Source organism: Myxine glutinosa, chromosome 3 (assembly GCF_964187855.1).
Source record: "Myxine glutinosa chromosome 3, kmMyxGlut1.1, whole genome shotgun sequence".
Classification (NCBI taxonomy): domain Eukaryota; kingdom Metazoa; phylum Chordata; class Myxini; order Myxiniformes; family Myxinidae; genus Myxine; species Myxine glutinosa.
In genome coordinates, this window is record NC_136263.1 from 101,428,637 (window position 1) to 101,447,592 (window position 18,956).

General features: G+C 42.0%; 1 protein-coding gene across 1 annotated transcript; it reads left to right on the forward strand.

Annotated features, from left to right (window-relative positions):
* Positions 1–1,806: 1,806 nt before the first annotated feature.
* LOC144891149 (pancreatic lipase-related protein 2-like) lies at positions 1,807–18,664 on the forward strand. The gene is made up of 4 exons (XM_078773519.1): positions 1,807–1,977; positions 6,694–6,805; positions 9,380–9,553; positions 18,547–18,664. Exons 1-4 carry the CDS (start codon positions 1,887–1,889, stop codon positions 18,614–18,616), a joined length of 447 nt encoding a protein of 148 aa, XP_078629645.1. The 5' UTR covers positions 1,807–1,886; the 3' UTR covers positions 18,617–18,664.
* Positions 18,665–18,956: the final 292 nt, after the last annotated feature.

Here is an 18,956-nt window from a genome sequence, read left to right on the forward strand (position 1 = left end):
TGGGAGTTGTTGTATGCAGATGATCTGGTGTTGATTGCGGAAAGTATGGATGGACTGAAGGAAAAGATGAACAAGTGGAAGGAATGTATGGAGACAAAAGGTCTGAAGGTGAATATCGGAAAGACGAAGCTGATGGCAAGTGGTAAAGCATGTGGTGAGGTGGAAAGAACTGGGAAGTGGCCATGTGCTGTGTGCAGGAAGGGTGTCGGAGTGAACTCCATTCAATGTACAATGTGCGCTGAGTGGGTTCATCAAAAATGTAGTGGTCTGAGAGGGTCATTAACCAGTGTGGCAGCTACATTCAAATGTAAGGTGTGCACAGAGGGAGCTGCAGAAAGAGGAAATGTTGAGTTGGATCTTGGAGACGGCGTGAAGCTGGAAGGTGTGAAAACATTTTTCTACCTCGGAGACATGCTGAATGGAGAAGGTGGATCAGACTCGGCAACGGTTGCTCGAGTGAGATGTGCATGGAAGAAGTTTCGGGAACTGAGTGGCGTGCTGATGAGGAGGGGAGTGTCATTGAAGCTGAAGGGAAAGGTGTATGCTGCATGTGTGAGAAGTGTTATGATTTATGGGAGCGAGACATGGGTAATGAACGTAGAGCAGCAACGAAGGTTGGAAAGGGTGGAAATGCGAATGGTTCGATGGATGTGCGGAGTATCGTTGAGAGAGAGGAAGACAAATGATGAATTGTGAAAGATGATGGGAATAGAGCCTGTGATTGATGCTGTGAAGAGGAACAGGTTGAGATGGTTTGGTCATGTGTTGAGGAAGGATGAAAGTGACTGGTTGAGAAGAGTGATGGAAATGAATGTAGAAGGAAGTAGAGGACGGGGAAGACCGAGAAAGACTTGGCTAAAGATGGTGGAAGAAGAAATGCGGGCATGGGGGTTAACAAGAAGAGATGCAGAAAATAGGGCAAAATGGAGAAGATTGTCATGGGGACCGCAAGGCTAACCCCCGCTCTAGCAGGGAAAATGGCCTTAAAATGCATGTTGTTGTTGTTGTTGTTGTTGTTTAGAAAAAAGTCCGGAAAACTGTTCTTTGCGTGATGGACTGACAGACTGACGGACTGACGGACTGACAGACGAAGGGACGGAGTGCAAACCTATAGTCCCCTGCGGTGTACACCGGGAGGGGACTAATAACTAGTCTTAATTTAGACTAAAACTCTTGGGTAGTGGGAGAGCATACCCCAGGATGCCATCAGAGTCAACACACTTGCCTTCCTGCCTGACATTTGTATATTTTGTTCTTGCAATAAATCTAATATTTCGTCTTCTATTATTCTGTTATTAGTCCCCTACCGGTGTACACTGGAGGGGACTATAGGTTTGCACTCTGTCCCTCCGTCTGTCATTCTGTCCGTCTGTCTGTCCGTCCGTCCGTCCGTCACACAAAGAACAGTTTTCCGTACTTTTTTTTCTAAACTCTTAATGCTAATGATTTCAAACTTGGTACATGGTTTCCTCATGATAAGTTACAGATAAAGTTCGAACTTCACGACGTTTGGATCATTTTTGACAAAGTTATGGCACTTTGAACTTTGGTAATTTCCCCAACAGTTTTCCGGACGACAGACTGCCGGTAGGGGACATGTATTGCAGCGCAACTCAGAATGCTTGTTTTTATTTATTCTTCTGAAAAGGTTGGTGTTCATGAATCATTATTAAGCATGCTGCTTGTAATCTTGCTTACAATCAATATTTGATTCAAAAATTAACTTTAAAAACAAACCTCTGAGTGTTTAACTTTTGATATTTGCAAAGCAAACATGTGTCTTAGCATTTTAGTGAACCCAACCAAAAAGAGCAACAAATAAAACTGTTTGTCCATTTCTGTTACAGGGAAAATGTGTCACTTGTCCTGATGGTGGCTGCCCAAGAATGGGGTATTTGGCAAATACATATGCCGTTACTCCTGGAGTTGTGAATCAATTATTCTACCTGAACACTGGAGCCAAAGCCGACTATTCTCGTGTGTATACTTGGTCAATTTCACACCAATGAGCATTCTGTAAAAACACTCATTTTAGTCACCTGTATTAGACATGGGAATACTCCACTTTGTCAAAGCTGGTGCCATTCTATTTCTATTCTTTCATGCTGACTCTTCTAACTACGCCATCAGGGAATTGGCATACTTTGCTAAAAAAATTGTCAGGACAGCCAAATTTGGTGACTGCTTTCAAGAGTGCAGGCCAGTTTACAGTATCAAATGCTTTGGTTAGGCCGTTAGGTCAACAAAGGCTGTGCACAACAGCTGATGCTGTTCCATATATATATTTTCTCTTTGGTGAGCAGTGAATATCATGTCTATTGTACTTCTCTTAGGATGAAAACCACACTGAGGTTCAGGAATTACTTAATCACTAATTTGAGAAATAAGTCTGGCAAAGAGGATTCATTCAGGCAAGGATCTTCCAAATGACCGAGAGCAGATACATTTCTCAGTAACTTCTGGAGTCACTCCTATATACCTTCTGTTTGTAGGTCCTTATAATATTGTCATCTGTGAGTTGCTGTGGGATTGAAATAGCAGGTGCAAATTACAACACAATTTCCACCACTTTGGATTACCGCAGCAGGTATCTTCTCTGGGCCATGTGATTATTATTTTTTCATCTCACCAACTACTTTAAAAACCTCATGAGTGGGAGGATCACCAAGGTCACCGCAGAGAGGAAGCCAGGGTATCTGGCTGAGTCGATACACCAGAAAGAGTACATGGCCTGTTCAATATCTGACAGCGAAGTGTTCCTTCCATTAGTTGTGCATTGCAACTTTCTCTGATTTGAGAGTGCTTCCATCTTCACTAGTTGTTGTTGTATAGCCCTGGACAGTACTCTCGAACAAGCCCGTGGCACGGAGACAGCCAATCAATCTCCCAGGAGCGACCCAGACACTGCCTACATGCAGGATGTTCTACCCCCACCTTCACAAAGTCAGGGCCACTACAGATTTAGAGAGAAAGACAGAGAGAGAGGAGAGAAAGAGAAAGAGAGAGATAGAGAGAGAGAATAGACAGAGAAAAGAGGGAAAGGGCCGGTTCATGGGGCCCAATCGGCTCTCTAACCGTGACCGTGCTGCCCTGACGAATCCGGCAGAAGGAAAGAATGGGGAAGATTTGGCTCCCGACTTGTGTTGGGGAGTACAACCACCGCGAAGAAGCATCACTGATAGTTGTTCTTCACTGATAGTTGAAGGCATGACTGTAGATTATGTTGGACTGTCAACTGATCTTATCTCTTCATGAAAGCGCTTGGTGTCGTGCTGATCACCTAACGTCTGCAATTCATATGCTTTTTGGGAAAACCAGTCATTTTTCATTTGACAAATTATCCACTGGAACTGGTGACTGCTTTATAGTGAACTTAAAATGAGAAGTGGGGCCAGCTATAGAAGCATTTCATGCCCTCTGTTTAATCTCAAGTAAGTGCGGGATTTCTGTCATTTTCATCAAAGCGGTCTGCATGGCATGCTTTTGTATGGCCTATGCATTCGACTGCAGACTCATAGATCACATCACAAAGTGCTTTCCACTATGCAGTAACATCATCTGTAATGTTAGGAGTATCTTAAGTGGAGCTGAAGGATGAGTGGTGAACTATTCTGCAGTCTTTCGATTTTTCAGATCTGCAACATTAAGTCACCATTACCATGCCAAGCAGATGAAGAGACTTGGGTTTTGCACATTTTGATATGATCTTTGATCACACGAGTGATGAAGGTATAGCTTTGATTGCACGAGCCTGTGATTTGACCAGCAATCGGCTCCATGAAGAACGTGTTATGGAATATCTTGCAAGTCTCTCTGCTAATCCAGTAAAGTACATAATCAATCATGTGACACTGGCGAGAGCGTGGATTTATCCACTTGATTTTGTGCCTGTCTGGAAGACAGAATGCTGTGTTGGTGATTACCAGTTGATTTTCAACACACATATAGTAACAAAAGTCCATTTGTGTTCATTTTTCCAATGCCATCTTTTCTGATTACACCATGCCAAGTGGTGCAATCCTGGCCAACATGGGCATTGAAGTCTCCTAGGACGATCAACTTGTCCTCTCTTGGATGTTGTCGTATCAAGCTGCTAAGATCTGGGTGGAACATTTCCGTTGCCTCCTCGGGCGGGATATGGAAAAAAAGTGGAAAAAAGTAATAGTAGATCCTAAGTGGAAAAGGTAGCTTCATCAACCTGTTGTTGACACCTGTCAGAAAGCTTTTAAGGCAAGAGACAGGTTCCTTTTTGATCATGAATCCAGTACCTGACATGCGTGGATCTTTCTTGGTTTACCTTTCCAGAAGAAAGTATAGCCTACTTTTTCCTCTGTCAGCTGACCCTCGTCTTCAAACTTAGTCCCACTCAGAGCTGCTATGTGAATATATTGTAGCACTTCAACTCAAGAGCTACTACTGCTGTTCGCCTTTCTGGATGGTCACATTAGTGTGGTCTGTCTGTACATTGCGAACATTCCATGTCGCAATATTTACAGTAGTTTTTTTCTAGGCTTCTTTTTGTTTCGCCCGCACATGGGCCAGCCGCTACATGGAGGATGAGCTTTATTTAAGGTGACCTTTTCTTGTTGAGGTGAAGCACCTCAAATTGAGGTCAGCTGTGCTATCCGTAAAAAGGGCAGCTGAGTCAATAAAAGATTCTGCTGAACTATGATGTCATCCAAAATCAGTACAGAGCGAACAATATCTTGATCCGCGTATGTGCAGGATCATGACTGTGATTCCCAGCACTGGTCCAATGCCTGTTACTTTGCCAATTTCCCCCCACCACAGGGATTTGGTGATGCACATATTGCTCATAACAAGTCATAAAAAGTTGTTGTCAAGTCATAAAAATTGGTAAGCAGATGTATGACTGAAGTACCTGATTGATTGATAAAGGCTGTGCGGGCTGCAGAAAAATGTGGATGCCATTGATTAAATAAATATTTAGTTCATCTGCCTTCTGATGGTATTTCTTCCACCGAGGGCCCCAATACATTTACCCCCACCTCCCGCAAGATGATCATTCGCCCGAAGGCATTGATATTTTCTGGGGGTGGTGAGTTCTTCAATTGCCGATCAGCTTTTGGCGTTTCTTTGCGAAGATTATAAGATGCAGGGCCCCACAAGCAGGTTTTAGAGCACCACTCCCTTTACTAATAAAAGCTCTGACGGATCCACGGAGCCCCCCAGTGCGCCCTCCCAAATAATGAATGTAATTTCCGTCATTTTACATTTGCTTAACCTTTTCTTATTTGCATGGATAAGATGCACACAAAAGACAGCACAGATCAGACAAAAGTATGTCATAATCTTATTCAGCAAATTGTATAAAGTAAAATCCATGTGTCTACACACAATGTATAAAATCAATAAATCAGGTCATTCGCACAATACTGAACATTCCCTTCCTCCACCCCAAGCTCATAACCTTTTATTTAATGAGCCAAGGGACACATTGTTTTGTTGAAAAAAACAAAAGCAGCTTGATTAGCAGCTTAGCAGCTTGATCCACCCCAAGCTCATAACCTTTTATTTAATGAGCCAAGGGACACACATTGTTTTGTTGAGGAAAAAACAAGGTGTTGCACACTTCAGACAACATAAGTGTGGTGGATGTTTGAAATCTAACAGCAGAGAAGGAATTATGAAAACTAGTGAGGTACTCAAGAGCCCGAGCTACGCACGGGTGGGAGGCCAGGAGCAAACAGACAATGCAGAAACGGCGAATGCTAAAGCATGAAACCAATAAATTCCACATTCCTGTAGCACCTTCAGTCACACGTCAGACATGGACAGGAAGTTTGTGAAGGACTTCCATGAAAAACGTACCCATTAGCAAACAAACGGGTACATTTGTTCCATACCCAGTCAATGGCGAATCTGCACATGGCGATCCGCAAATTTCACGTTTAGAAAGTAGAAACCGTCATGGCATTTCGTCATTCACTTGAACTCGATATCTCTTTTTTCATTCCAAACAGCATAACTCCAATCACAAATTAAATAGCATTAATATAAAAAATAAACTTTTAATAACATTCGTGACATAAACAAATATTTAAATCCTGATGTGAAGTTCCGTACGGTTGGGTGAATACAATTACGAATTCAAAATCGTAATTGTATTCACTCAATTCCAATCATCAATTGATACTACTTTAACAAAATACTGTTTTAAATGACGGTTGTATTGGGATATTATCAAACAAGCTCATTGCCGTAATCTGTCCACTTCCGCATTCATGGCAGGTTCGTAACTCATCAGGATTTTCCTCAATTCTGCAATGAAATGTTCATGAAATACTGTTCAGCCGTTTTTAATTTTCATGTCGTTATTTTGGTGAATTATTGTAGGATTTTACTGCAGGGGTTCCAGGAAATCGTTGCGATCGGTTCAGCCGTTTTTGCGGTACCCGGGACAATAACGTTATGCGGGAGTCCAAACCTTAAAATGCTGGAGACCAAAGCTGAAATTGGAAAAACAATATAGCCTATTTTACTCCAGGGGGTCCCAGGATTACCCATCCAAAATGTCATTGCGATCGGTTCAGCCGTTTTTGCGGTACCTGGGGACAGACGGGCATTTGGTGAATTATAGCGAGATAAAATGGGAATTTTTTTTTATTGGATGTTCTAATATTGGATTCTTTTGTGAATTTCTGATTTGTGAATCCGATATTTTCAAACCAGGCTGGAGATATGAAGTTTCAGTAACCTTGGAGGGCTTGAGTGAAGTAGATGGGACTTTTAGAATTGCTCTCTATGGCCCAAATGGAAACACCAAAGAGCACCAGATGCCACCGTAAGTTGTGTTTTTATTTACCTGTGTTTTTTATATTTTCTATATTTATTATTTACCTGTTGTTGATTTTATCGATTCTAAAAGAGCTGCAGCATTGATTCAATCCTAATGTCTAAAACCGAAACGGAAAATAAACTCATTGTATATCGGCTGGTCTAAGAGCAGAGTAAATTTACCCTTACTTGCATATACACTTTGTCCTCGTTTAAACGTCATGGTTGCATTCTTGAAAACCACGTTAAGTGAAACGACCTAAAATGGATAAATTTATCTCATAATAATTAATGTAAATAGGTATGTTAGGTTCCTTAGTCCACATTAAATGTATCACATTAAAGTGAATTCACACAATTTTCATCACCTTGGATTTGCGAAACGAAAATCCGAGGTTAAGCGACCAGTTGTGTACGTAAAGATTCATCGTCTCAGCATCCGTTGATTCGATTGACACGAATTTTTCACCATAATATGCGTCTACTCATGTAAAATTTTCAAACGATCAGTTTGAAATTTATTGAGCATGATCTATGCAACAATTATATTGGAGAATGTAAATTTATGACGTCATTGGTCATGTGGTCTGGCAGCCATATTGGATAGAATTAAAAAGCCCTTAAAAAACAGAATGGTTGGCTCACACCAAGTCAACAGCCTGGTGTTGGCTTAATGGTTAGGGTGCTGGCATGGTATCCTAGGATCCTGAGTTTGAATCCCGGTCGATCGCTGAATTAACGCCAGGGAGGTTGACTCAGCCTAACATCCTTCCATGGTCGGAAAATTGAGTACCAGCTTGTTGGGATGAATGATCCCGGTGTGTACCCCGATTTAGAATAGGTACACCGTATCCCTGCGCATCGTAAGAGGCGACTAAGGATTGGCGTCAGGAAGGGCATCCGGCCATAAAAAAAACATTGCCTCAAACAGGGAACCATGACTGTCATGGGGCCCGCAAGGCTAACCCCTGCTCTAGCAGGGAAAATGGCCTTAAAACGATCATTCATTCATTCATTCATATAAATAAAACGACCCAATAATGTCTTTTACCTGTAATTGGAGGGAATAACCAATCAGCTCTCACCTAATCAATGACCCCAGGTGGCTAGGATTTCCATAATGAACCCCATTGCTATTTCAGTCAAAGAAAGCTGCATAAAGCAACCAAGCAAAGCTATACAAGGTAAGTCCTTTGCTGTTTCAAACCCTACCTGGGTTCCTCGACAACTGCAGACAAGTAGCACATATATGAGAATCTCAATATCACATGCCCAGAAGCCGCCTGACCAGTTTCATTAATTTATTGGGGAGTCATCAGCGACAGCATAGACAGAAACGTGCACCACTGAGGTCCCAATCACGCACCATGTGCAATGCCAATAGCAGTTAACATTCACATATCAAGATGCAATCATGTCTCTTACCCAAATTGGAAGGAATAACCAACCAATCAGCTCTCACCTAATCAATTACCTCAGGTGGTGAGGATTTCCACAATTTTTTTTAAAGGCTCTGCTGGATAAACAGTGGCTCTGCCTATTAGGCACGAGCTTCGCAAAGCATTTCTGTAGAAATGTACTGCAGCCAATACCGAGAAGAGAATTTAATTCTCAATTTTATGGACCAGTCCACCCCAGAGAGGGAGCATCCGTGGAGACGTATTTTGGGCTAGTTTGCCCTCACCAGTGTGGAACAGAAGCTTTCCCCCGGAGTGAACAGGATGTCCCAGAAATCACTTCTGAACATAGAATAAGTAATATTTATTTTTATAATAATTTTTTTGTTTTGAAAATATGGTCAACCATTCGCACGAGTGTTGAATTATTTCATCAAATATTTAATTATTCAACCAATCATATTCCCTATTATTAAAAACATTAAATGTAATCTTAATTTTTTATGTTCCGTAGTGAATTCTGGGACACGCTGCATATATTTTAGCACCTTTGGTGATGTCATCACTCTAATGTGAACCGCACTTATCCTCTCACCCTCAGTGAAATTAAATTGACAAAATGAGAGATTGAATTAATCTGGTACATGTTGATAGAGAATAAGCCTGATGGCCGAAATGGCTTCCTCCTGTGTCAAAGTTGAGAGTATATCCTTTTATATACCTGATTCACCATCTGAACATGCATCTCACACCGATAACAGCCTTACCCATCTCAGGAAACCTTTTAATCGTTGTGCTAAAACTCTTATACATCATTCACAAATAAAAATGGTCCAGAAATAGCCGGGGTATTGGTATGAACAATCTTTTTTCATTGTTGTCGAAAATTGAGCCATGGATTTGTGCAGATGTGACCCCTCCTATTTGTTTAATTGTATTGCAAATTCCATAATCAAGTCTTGTAATTTTATTTAATGTAGATTTGAAGATTAATAGTTTGAACGAAAGAAATGTCATTATCTATAATTAAATGAATGAGCTGTCTCCTTATTGAGTGAAAAAGAAATATTGGAATTATTTGAGATAGCATCATTTTTGATCTGGAGCTCAATCAGAGGTTGTTCTTGCAGCAATGCCTTATTGAGATAGTCCAATGTCTTTTTGCATGTTATCATTTGCACCAGATATTATGTGCAACTCATTCCCGGCGAGACATACACCTACACTTTGGATGCTGAGATCTTCGTCGGTGAACCAAGCAAAGTGAAGTTTCTCTGGCAAAGAGAGCACTACAGCCTCTTCTCAAACAGTTTTGGTGTATCTTCAATTTCTGTGGTCGCTCTTTTCAATGGAAATACGTAAGCTATGCCTTCTCTAATGTATTTAATTCAACCAAGGTAAAAACAAAAGTGTTTCTTAGTTTCTGAGAAAATGTTTCTACTTTTTCTTTTACAAGCATTTGTATGGGTATCAAACAAAAATGAGTGCACCGTGACAAAATCCAGTAACGGGCCCATTGGGAAACGTGTATTTAAAGCACTCTTAAAAGATGAACCGCGCAATTGTGAAACACATTTAATGTGCTATTAAAAAAGGAACTTGACACCTCTCATCCATGTCACCCTCAACCATGGTTATATCAGAATAAGCTGATTCGTCACGTTTTCTTGGATTGTTTAAACCCAATATGGGGCTGTTCAAAAATTACGTAACACTATTTTTTTTAGGGTAGCGCATACTGTGCGTGCTGACTGGCTTGATTAAACCTTACTAATAGCTTTTATTTTGACATTTATTCGATATTTTGGGGTCCCTCATCATGTATAACACTCGTCCCAAACAAAGCCAATGGAAATCTGACGCAAAAAACCCGGGCATTGTATAATCAGCAGAGGCCTACAGTGATGTCTTAGGCCCACCAGAAAACCAAGACGGTGGCCATATTATTTTGTTTGGGTGCCATAGTGGGTGGAGTCAAGCGACAAATATGAGTGTGGCCCGGAAGCTGTCTGACCAATGGGTGCACATTAAAAAAAAAATCGATCCCCAACATAAACCGCAACAACAACGCCAACAACAACAACCATGCGGAGCACTTGTAGACATGTGCCACGACGCAAGTAAAAATATATATTCCTCAAGTAATGAAATAGAGGTTATTGTTTCAGGTTGAGTCTCTCAATAAATGTCTCGATATATATATACATTTAACCTCACATCTGTAAAATATTAACTTGTATCAAGTAGAGTACAGTATCATCACCATGTAATGTTGTTCCTCATACCTGTGATCAATACTACTCTGGTTAAATTGGTTATATGTATGCCCTGTGCTTTCATTTTTCCAATATCCTTTTCTCAGGATGCTAAATATATTTGTTTGTTCGTTTAAGTTTTCAATTGCGATATTTAAACACAAAAAACTAATTTGGCAAAATTTTACTCAGAGCTCTGACAAATTGCCTGAATGATTCAATGTTAGATATAGACTCAATCTCTCACTTTTTTAAATATAAACTCCAAGGGCCTCTCACTCACTCACCGCAGGCAGGTTGGTGGTCTTTCCGTCTTCTACCGACTCCTCTCTGGCCTTGCCCCCCCCAGCTCTCTCTGGGCTCTGTCCCGCAAATATTCCTACAGGTCGCACAAGATCTGCCTGCAACCCTCTTATGGTCAAACTGCCAAAATCAAGACTCTCTGCTCACCATCACTCCTTCATTCCTCTTTTCTCCCGCCTCTGGAACAAACTCCCTCACTCTCTTCAATCCCACTCCACCCTCCAGGTCTTTAAAACAGCTGTTCACCACCATCTCTTATCTTCCCCCATCCAAAACCTTGATCTTTTCTACCCCCGCTAATTTCACCCCAATTCCACTTTTTTAAATACCAACTTCTGTCCTGGAAGTCCTTGGTGTCCTTGTGTTTTATACTTCTCCCACCTCCCCCCCCCCCTTCCCACGCCTCCTCCCCCCAAGCCCTCTCCCTCCTCTTAAATGTTGTGTGCTCTCAAGTGTTTGTGTGCTTCCAATTCTCTTGTCTTCCGCTCCCTCTTTTTATATATTTTGTTTGTCTGGTTGATTTGTTTGTGAAGTAAATGTCAGCTCATTCACGAGCCTCGATTCAGTATACAAAAACACATTTTGAGTGGGATGAAATAAATAAAGAAATAATGTCTTGGAATATTAAAATCTGATATGAAGTTGGAGAAAACGAATTTGAGATTAGTTGAGAGAATGAATATTGTCGTACGCTGCAGGAAATTGTATCACTCCAGGGTGCAGCAGGCTGGTAAACATGGTTGATAAGATGCCTGAGCAGAAAGGCTTAGCCTTAGACCCTTAGAGCAGCCAAGTTCAAACTTTGAGCAATCTTGCATTCCTCTTCCCAAGAGGTCCAGGCAAATTTGTTTAATCTGTTTAAGATCTTTAGAACTCTGAAATTCAAATTGAAGAAATTTAGACACAACAAAGCATGGAAATATCAGATTTTGGAGTCATTATAAAGAGGCATTGAACATGAACCATTTAATTAATGTGTGAACAGATCTTGAGAAGACAACATATTTTTAAAGATTATCTAAGGCTTGCAATATAACTTTTACATAAATCATGTGGAGGCAATAGATAAGTGAGCATCAGTGTACTTTTCCATGACTTACAAGGGCATTAGGAGACAATGGACAAACACTTAAGGTGTATGGGACAACCTGGGTGCCCGACACCACGAGAAACATGGTGGTGGAATTGGAATCCAGCAAGTGCTCAAAAAGAAGAAAGAAGCTTACAATAAGTTGCAAAAGAGTAAAGATCCTCAAAATAGAGAAGATTATAAACATTTGAAGAAGGAAATAGCGATAGCAAAGAAGATGTATGAAGAATGGGGGAAAAAAACTTAACCACATCAGAAGACAAGAATACATTTTTCAAAATAGATAGGCAGATCGTGAAGGATGGAAGAGGTTTTTTTGTATACATAGTTGATTGTGGTAGAGCAAGTCCTAGAACACTGAATGGATGAGGACGCAACAGAACAAATGGGCCAATAGAGAGAGAGAGGGGGGGGGACTGCAACAGTAGAGTTGATGGACAAAATTATAGAGGGAGGCTTTGACAAACAATTGGTGTGGGGAGGAATGGGGGGTAAGGGAGGAATGAGGGGTAAGGGAGGATACAGAGGCTGGAAAAGTTAGATACAGAAGCAAACTCTTGGACTCTTAGATGGATACAGAAGTCTCTGACTCCCTTGAAAATCCTCTCTATCTCTTTGCTGATGACTCTACTCTCTGTCGCTCCATTCTTCATCCCTCAGATCGGCAGTCTGCAGCCTCCTCACTCTTTGCAGACCTGGACAAAATCACAGACTGGGCAAACAAGTGGAACATGTCTTTCAATCCTGACAAATCTCACACTCTTACGATGTCTCTCCGAAAAGACCGACTGGACAACCCTCCCATCCACTTTCTGAATAATCCTCTCCAAGAAGTTCTGTCACTCAAGCTTTTGGGTCTCACTATCTGCCATGATCTTTCCTGGGAAAACCACATTTCAAATCTGGCCTCCAAAGCCAGTCGCCGACTGGGCATCCTCCGTCGTGCAAAGTCCTTCCTTGGCACACCTGAGCTCCTCACCACATACAAGGCTTTCATCCGCAGCTCAATGGAATACTGCTCTCCCCTCTGGGCTGGTGCTCCTGCCTCACACCTAGCTCGTCTTCACGCTGTTGAAACCAAAGCATTCAGAATCATTGGAATCTCCCGCGATGAAGCTAACTCCAAGGGCCCCTCACTCACTCACCGCAGGCAGGTTGGTGGTCTTTCCGTCTTCTACCGACTCCTCTCTGGCCTTGCCCCCCCAGCTCTCTCTGGGCTCTGTCCCACAAATATTCCTACAGGTCGCACAAGATCTGCCTCCAACCCTCTTATGGTTAAACTGCCAAAATCAAGACTCTCTGCTCACCTTCACTCCTTCATTCCTCTTTTCTCCCGCCTCTGGAACAAACTCCCTCACTCTCTTCAATCCCACTCCACCCTCCAGGTCTTTAAAACAGCTGTTCACCACCATCTCTTATCTTCCCCCATCCAAAACCTTGATCTTTTCTACCCCCGCTAATTTCACCCCAATTCCACTTTTTTGAAATACCAACTTCTGTCCTGGAAGTCCTTGGTGTCCTTGTGTTTTATACTTCTCCCACCCCCCCACCCCCTTCCCACGCCTCCTCCCCCCAAGCCCTCTCCCTCCCACACATCTCCCTGCTCTTAAATGTTGTGTGCTCTCAAGTGTTTGTGTGCTTCCCCTTCTCTTGTCTTCCGCTCCTTCTTTTTATATATTTTGTTTGTCTGGTTGATTTGTTTGTGAAGTAAATGTCAGCTCTTTCACGAGCCTCGATTCAGTATACACACAAAAAAAAAAAACTCTAAGGAAGGAAAAACTGGAAATTTTGAAGGAAGTGGACTTCGAAGTGGAGGGTTCATGAGGGTAGAAAAGATCATGAGTATTGGATGGTGGATAATGTGAGATGTAGTTAACAGCTGTGTTGAAGACTTGGAGGGAAGAATTATATTGAAGAGAATGTGGATGTTGGTTCCACAGGTAGGAAAAAAAGAGGACCAATTGAGTGGAGTTGAGCAGTGATCCTGGATATAGGTAGTTTCACAAGAAAGGTGTTGATGATGGAATGGGTGCGCTATGAAAAAAGCTGTGGAGGACAAAGCACAGAAAGAGCAGAGAGTGCAAGACCAGAAAGGAGACAAAGAAGACAGAGATCACCAACCTGTCTGCAATGGGAAAGTGATAGGTCCATAGACTCAGCTTCATCATGGGAGATTCCAAGAATCTTGAAGGGTGTGTGTGTGTGTGTGTGTGTGTGTGTGTGTGTGTGTGTGTGTGTGTGTGTGTGTGTGTGTGTGAGCTCGATTACGGGCCTTAGCATAAATAAATAAAATTTCAAAAAGGCCTCAGTTTCCCCGTCATCAAGCTGAGCAAGGTGTGAGGCAGGGGTGTCAGCCCAGAGGGGAAAGCATTACTCCATCAAGCTGTGCCTGAAGGTTTATGTATGTTGTCAGGAGTTCAGGTGTGCCAAGGACTTTGTACGACACAGGTTGACATTTTCCGGAGCATTTTGGGGCGATTCCATTAAAAGCAAGTCTCTCTGCTTGCTTAAGGTCATTAGTGGTTTCGTAGCGCTGCTGTGCACCAATCACTTTTATGAAAAAGGAAACGAATTAACACTCTGCACACAATGGCAATGTCACAATTTCTACAAAGAGTTACAAGCATCTTTTTATGCAATGCAGTGATGTTGGCTGATTTCCAAGCAGATGCAAGATGATCTAGGGCAAATTATAGGGTGAAAAGCGCAGAGAGAGGAAGTGCAAGAGCAGTAGAGCAGGTTTTATGACACTTGAGCTGTTGCTGGCAGATCCAGTTGCAGAATCAGATTTGAGGGTGGCCAGAAACTTCTCCACCAAATCAGGTGCAAAAGACACAGAATCCAGGAGCAGTTGGGTGCGACTGGGTAGGATGACTACAGGGAGCGAGGGGTTAGATACACAAGACTTGGAAGTAAAAACCGAATTGAGGCATTCAGCCTTCTCATGTGTAGAGTCAGCTGTGGTGCCATTTGAAGAAAGGGAAGGGATGGAAGAGGAGCATACACCAGAGATAGACCTAACGAGGCAACACCAGGTTTTAGAAGAGGGGACAAGTTGGAAAGTTAATTCTTGTAGTTGGACAGATGTTCTTTTCTGGCTCTTTGAGAGTGGACACACACTTGTTGTGGGCTTTATGGAATGAGCTGAGATTGCATTCGGTTGGATTAGCCTTCCAGGAAGAAAAGGAAAATTGTTTCAGAACAACTGCCTCACCACAGGATTCCGTGTAACATAGGCAGAAAGGTAGGATAACAGAAGGTGAGGTGGGATTGATCTGTTCATAATTTTTCTGTGGAAGAATTTCCAGGGTGAATTAATTTCAGGGGCAGTAGATATGGGAGACCAGTCCTGAAGTGAGATGGCTGCTTGCAGTTGCTGTCAATTTATCTGAGTGAACTGCCAGGCTCACTGAAGCAGCTCTCTAAGAATTGCCAGAGATGTTGACTCTTCATAATCATTTATGATCAGATGGACCAATTGAGCAGAGGAAGAGCAGGAGCCATTTTCAGGAAAGTTTGTCATCACCAAGTCCAGAAGGGAGGATTTGCTATTGGGAGAAATCCGGTTCGGAAATCGGTAAGAGAAGTACCAACATTCAGCCAATTTATATCGTGACAATTGAAATCACCACATATGAGGAAGAGAGAGTTAAGGTGAGTGGTTAAATGGTTGTCACTGTTGTCTGAAATCAGAGGAAACAATAGCCAGGGAGAGACAGTAAGGTGTCAGGGACGTCCTGTGGAGGATTTTTTTAAACAGATAATGTCTGGTTTATCGGCAGCAGTCTGCATTGTGAAATCTATCAAGTTGGAGCAGAGAGTTCGGATGTTTGAGGTCCACACAGTTAGGGACAGGATTGGGAGGCTTTGAGGTGGTGGGGTGAGTGGGGAAGGTTTGATTGGGTGGGTGCGGAGGAAGATTTCAGTGTGTCTGGTGAGGAGGAAGCATTGGGAGGGTGGGGTGAGGAGGGATGTAGAAAGGGGAGACATTAAGCTTTGAGGAAGTAGAGTTTGGGGGGAAGTGGAAAGAGGGGACATGAAATGGAGAGATGGGGATTCCAAAGTCACAAATTGGACAAACGGAGATAAGGATCATGGGATGGGAGGTAAGAATTTATGGTGAAGGTATGGAGAACGGTTGTGTTGTAGGTGTATGAGGAGGGTTGGTAGATCAAATGTTTAGCTGACAGAAGTTTTGGGAAATAATATTTTAACGAAGAAGATTAGAAATATATTACGCTGAGGAAGAAGAGCACGTTGGACGCTCCTGATGGAGAAATAAGTAAAGTGAAGCATTTTAAAATGTTTAAAATGCTTTTATTAAGGAAAAAGGAAGAAAAGTGTTTATATTCAATGAAGATTCAGTTTGGAGATGTTGAGAAAAGGGAGAAAAAAAAAAAGAATGCTGTACAGGAAGTACAGGCAGAAGGAAATTCAAGTGGAATGAGATTGTTGTGGAATGGAGAAAAAAAGTCGTTTGCGCTTGTGAGGAAGGGAAATAGGATAATGTTCAAGAGGCAGAAGTAAAATATTTGGGAAGAAATAATTAAAATGAGGAATACGGAGACAAAAGGGACACATCATCTTCACAGCTGCTTTCCAAGGAGCAACTCAAGTAGGCCTTGAACAACACGAAAATGAATTTGCTATGCAGTTCAACAAGGTACGATGTAACACGGAAAATTAGACGAAAACACAAACAACAACACAGAAAAACACGATGTTAGAAAACTTAGCCTTAATGGAGGTTGAAGTGGCAGCTGCATATTTGACAAATATGTGGAAAAATCTTCAAACCGGAAGTCAGGAAGTCACAGGCATATCTTAGGGTTAAACGGACACAAAGTGTTCCGATTAAATCGAATATTCGTTTTCCAACCATAAATTGATTACTAGTACCGACTGCAAAGCCGCAATGAGCCGGCGAAGCCAAAACCTCTTGCCACTATTTTACCCATCACCATGGCATCAGTAGGTTAGGTAGTTGGTAGTAGGTAGGTAGGTAGTTGGTAGTAGGTAGGTAGGTAGTAGGTAGGTGTAGTAGGTACCGTACCTGCTAAGACTTGGTAAAAGAGAACAGCAGACAGTCCTCCCCAATACCTGCATACCTCTTGCCACTATTTTACCCATCACCATGGCATCAGTAGGTTAGGTAGTTGGTAGTAGGTAGGTAGGTAGTTGGTAGTAGGTAGGTGTAGTAGGTACCGTACATGGTAAGACTTAGTAAAAGAGAAGAGCAGACAGTCCTCCCCAATACCTGCATACCTCTTGCCACTATTTTACCCGTGTTTGTGTCCTTCCCCCTCTCTCCCCATCTTGTCTACCGCTCCCCATGTTATATGTTTTATGTGTCGGTTTGTCTTTCTGTGTGATTAATGTTAGCTCTTTCACGAGCCTCGATCTTGTACACAAAAAAAAAAAAAAAAAATAATCACCATGGCATCAGTAGGTTAGGTAGTTGGTAGTAGGTAGGTAGGTAGTTGGTAGTAGGTAGGTGTAGTAGGTGTACCGTACCTGGTAAGACTTGGTAAAAGAGAAGAGCAGACAGTCCTCCCCAATGGCAATACCTGCATACAATACAATAAATGTCACAAGAAGCTTAAGGAAGTAACTATACGACGTGCTAGCTTAAGGCCTATTTTTAACTGGGCTTAACATACGTTTTCACAGTGAGTGTGTAGTCTTCTAACTTCAGTCGCTGTCAGGCACTAGGGCTGGTTCTCTGACTCTCCGGGCACGGCAGCTTCGTCCACCAGAAGACGTTAGCTTGCAGTGATTAATTCGGTGAATTCCATCTCAACTTCGGATATTTCCGGCCGTGAAAAACTATCCGTATTTCTAAACTAAATATGTAAACCGCTTATACCGTATTTCTGGCCGTGAAAAACTATCCCGTACGGCCGCGAGATTTCCAAAAAATAAATTCTTCGTCAATTTTAGAATATTTGACGCCGTTTTCACCGTCCGAAACGCGTAATAATAATTGGTTCTGGTGTTTGATGACGATTTTCGTTGAAGATAACGAGGTTGGTCTTAACGTATTTTAATTACTAATTAGAGGTTTCATGAGATTGTGAATCAAAGAACGACGGGTGAAACAAACTCCTATTGAACGTTTTCGCAATTGTTTTATGCAAACTTCCGCATCCGGTCGATGGCTGTCTCCAGCACTCCATCCAGTAAGCGCTTTCATTTTAGAAATATTTTTGCAAATGCTCGACTCTCATTGGGTCCGGTGTTTGGTGATGCGTTTTGTTGAAGATAACCAGGCCCGTGCGGGCCGATGTTGGTCTTAAATTATTTTATTAATACATCGGAGGTGCATAAGATTGTGAATCAAACGACGACGGGTGAAAGAAACTCCTAATGAACGTTTTAAATTTGTTATGCATACTTCCGCCTCCGCAAGCTGGCTGCGCCCACTGCGCTTCGGATTCTCGAGCCAAGGCATAATCAGGTTTTCAACATAATACGTACTCGTTTATTGACAACACCAGCTTCGCCGGCTATTAAATTCAAAAAAAGTAAATTGATTATTACCTTTCCAATGGTACCATGAGTGTTATTCTATGACAGCAGGAATCATTTAGAATAAAGCGTGATGGACACACATGGATGCTTCTCCTTTTCGTAATAGATTGTGATCTGATGATGAAACATCTAATGGTTTATTTTTCATGCTTGTTTTTTTTCTTTCTGCTAGGTACATTTTTTGCGGTAGTGCAGGAGTTCAAGTTTATCAAGAAACCCTTCTGACATCACGTCCTTGCTGATATGTGCAGTTATCACCACAAACACCAATAAATGCAACTGAAATCCATTATTATTGAGTCATTATTGGACAAATGAAGGTACGACTGCTGGCATGTCCCAGAATGAAAATTCACAGAAATAACAATATCATTTCAACCAAAAGTTTCCATCTGCAGCTTCGTGGGACAGTGGATAAAGGCTTTCTAAGGGTACAGGTAGAAAAGTAATGCCTTGAAGCATTTCCCTCGCAGTTATGGGATTGATTCCTGTGGCAGCTCAGCCACACCTTGCAACAGAGAGTCAACCTGTCCAGGATCGTTTCTTAGCCACACAAGAGTTCACAATTTGTTGTGGAGACCA

Coding starts and splice junctions, on each gene's coding strand:
- LOC144891149 (XM_078773519.1), top strand. CDS start 1,887: ATGGGGTATTTGGCAAATACATATGCCGTTACTCCTGGAGTTGTGAAT. Junction 1,978..6,693: donor AGCCAAAGCCGACTATTCTC/GTGTGTATACTT, acceptor TTTTCAAACCAG/GCTGGAGATATGAAGTTTCA. Junction 6,806..9,379: donor AAAGAGCACCAGATGCCACC/GTAAGTTGTGTT, acceptor CATTTGCACCAG/ATATTATGTGCAACTCATTC.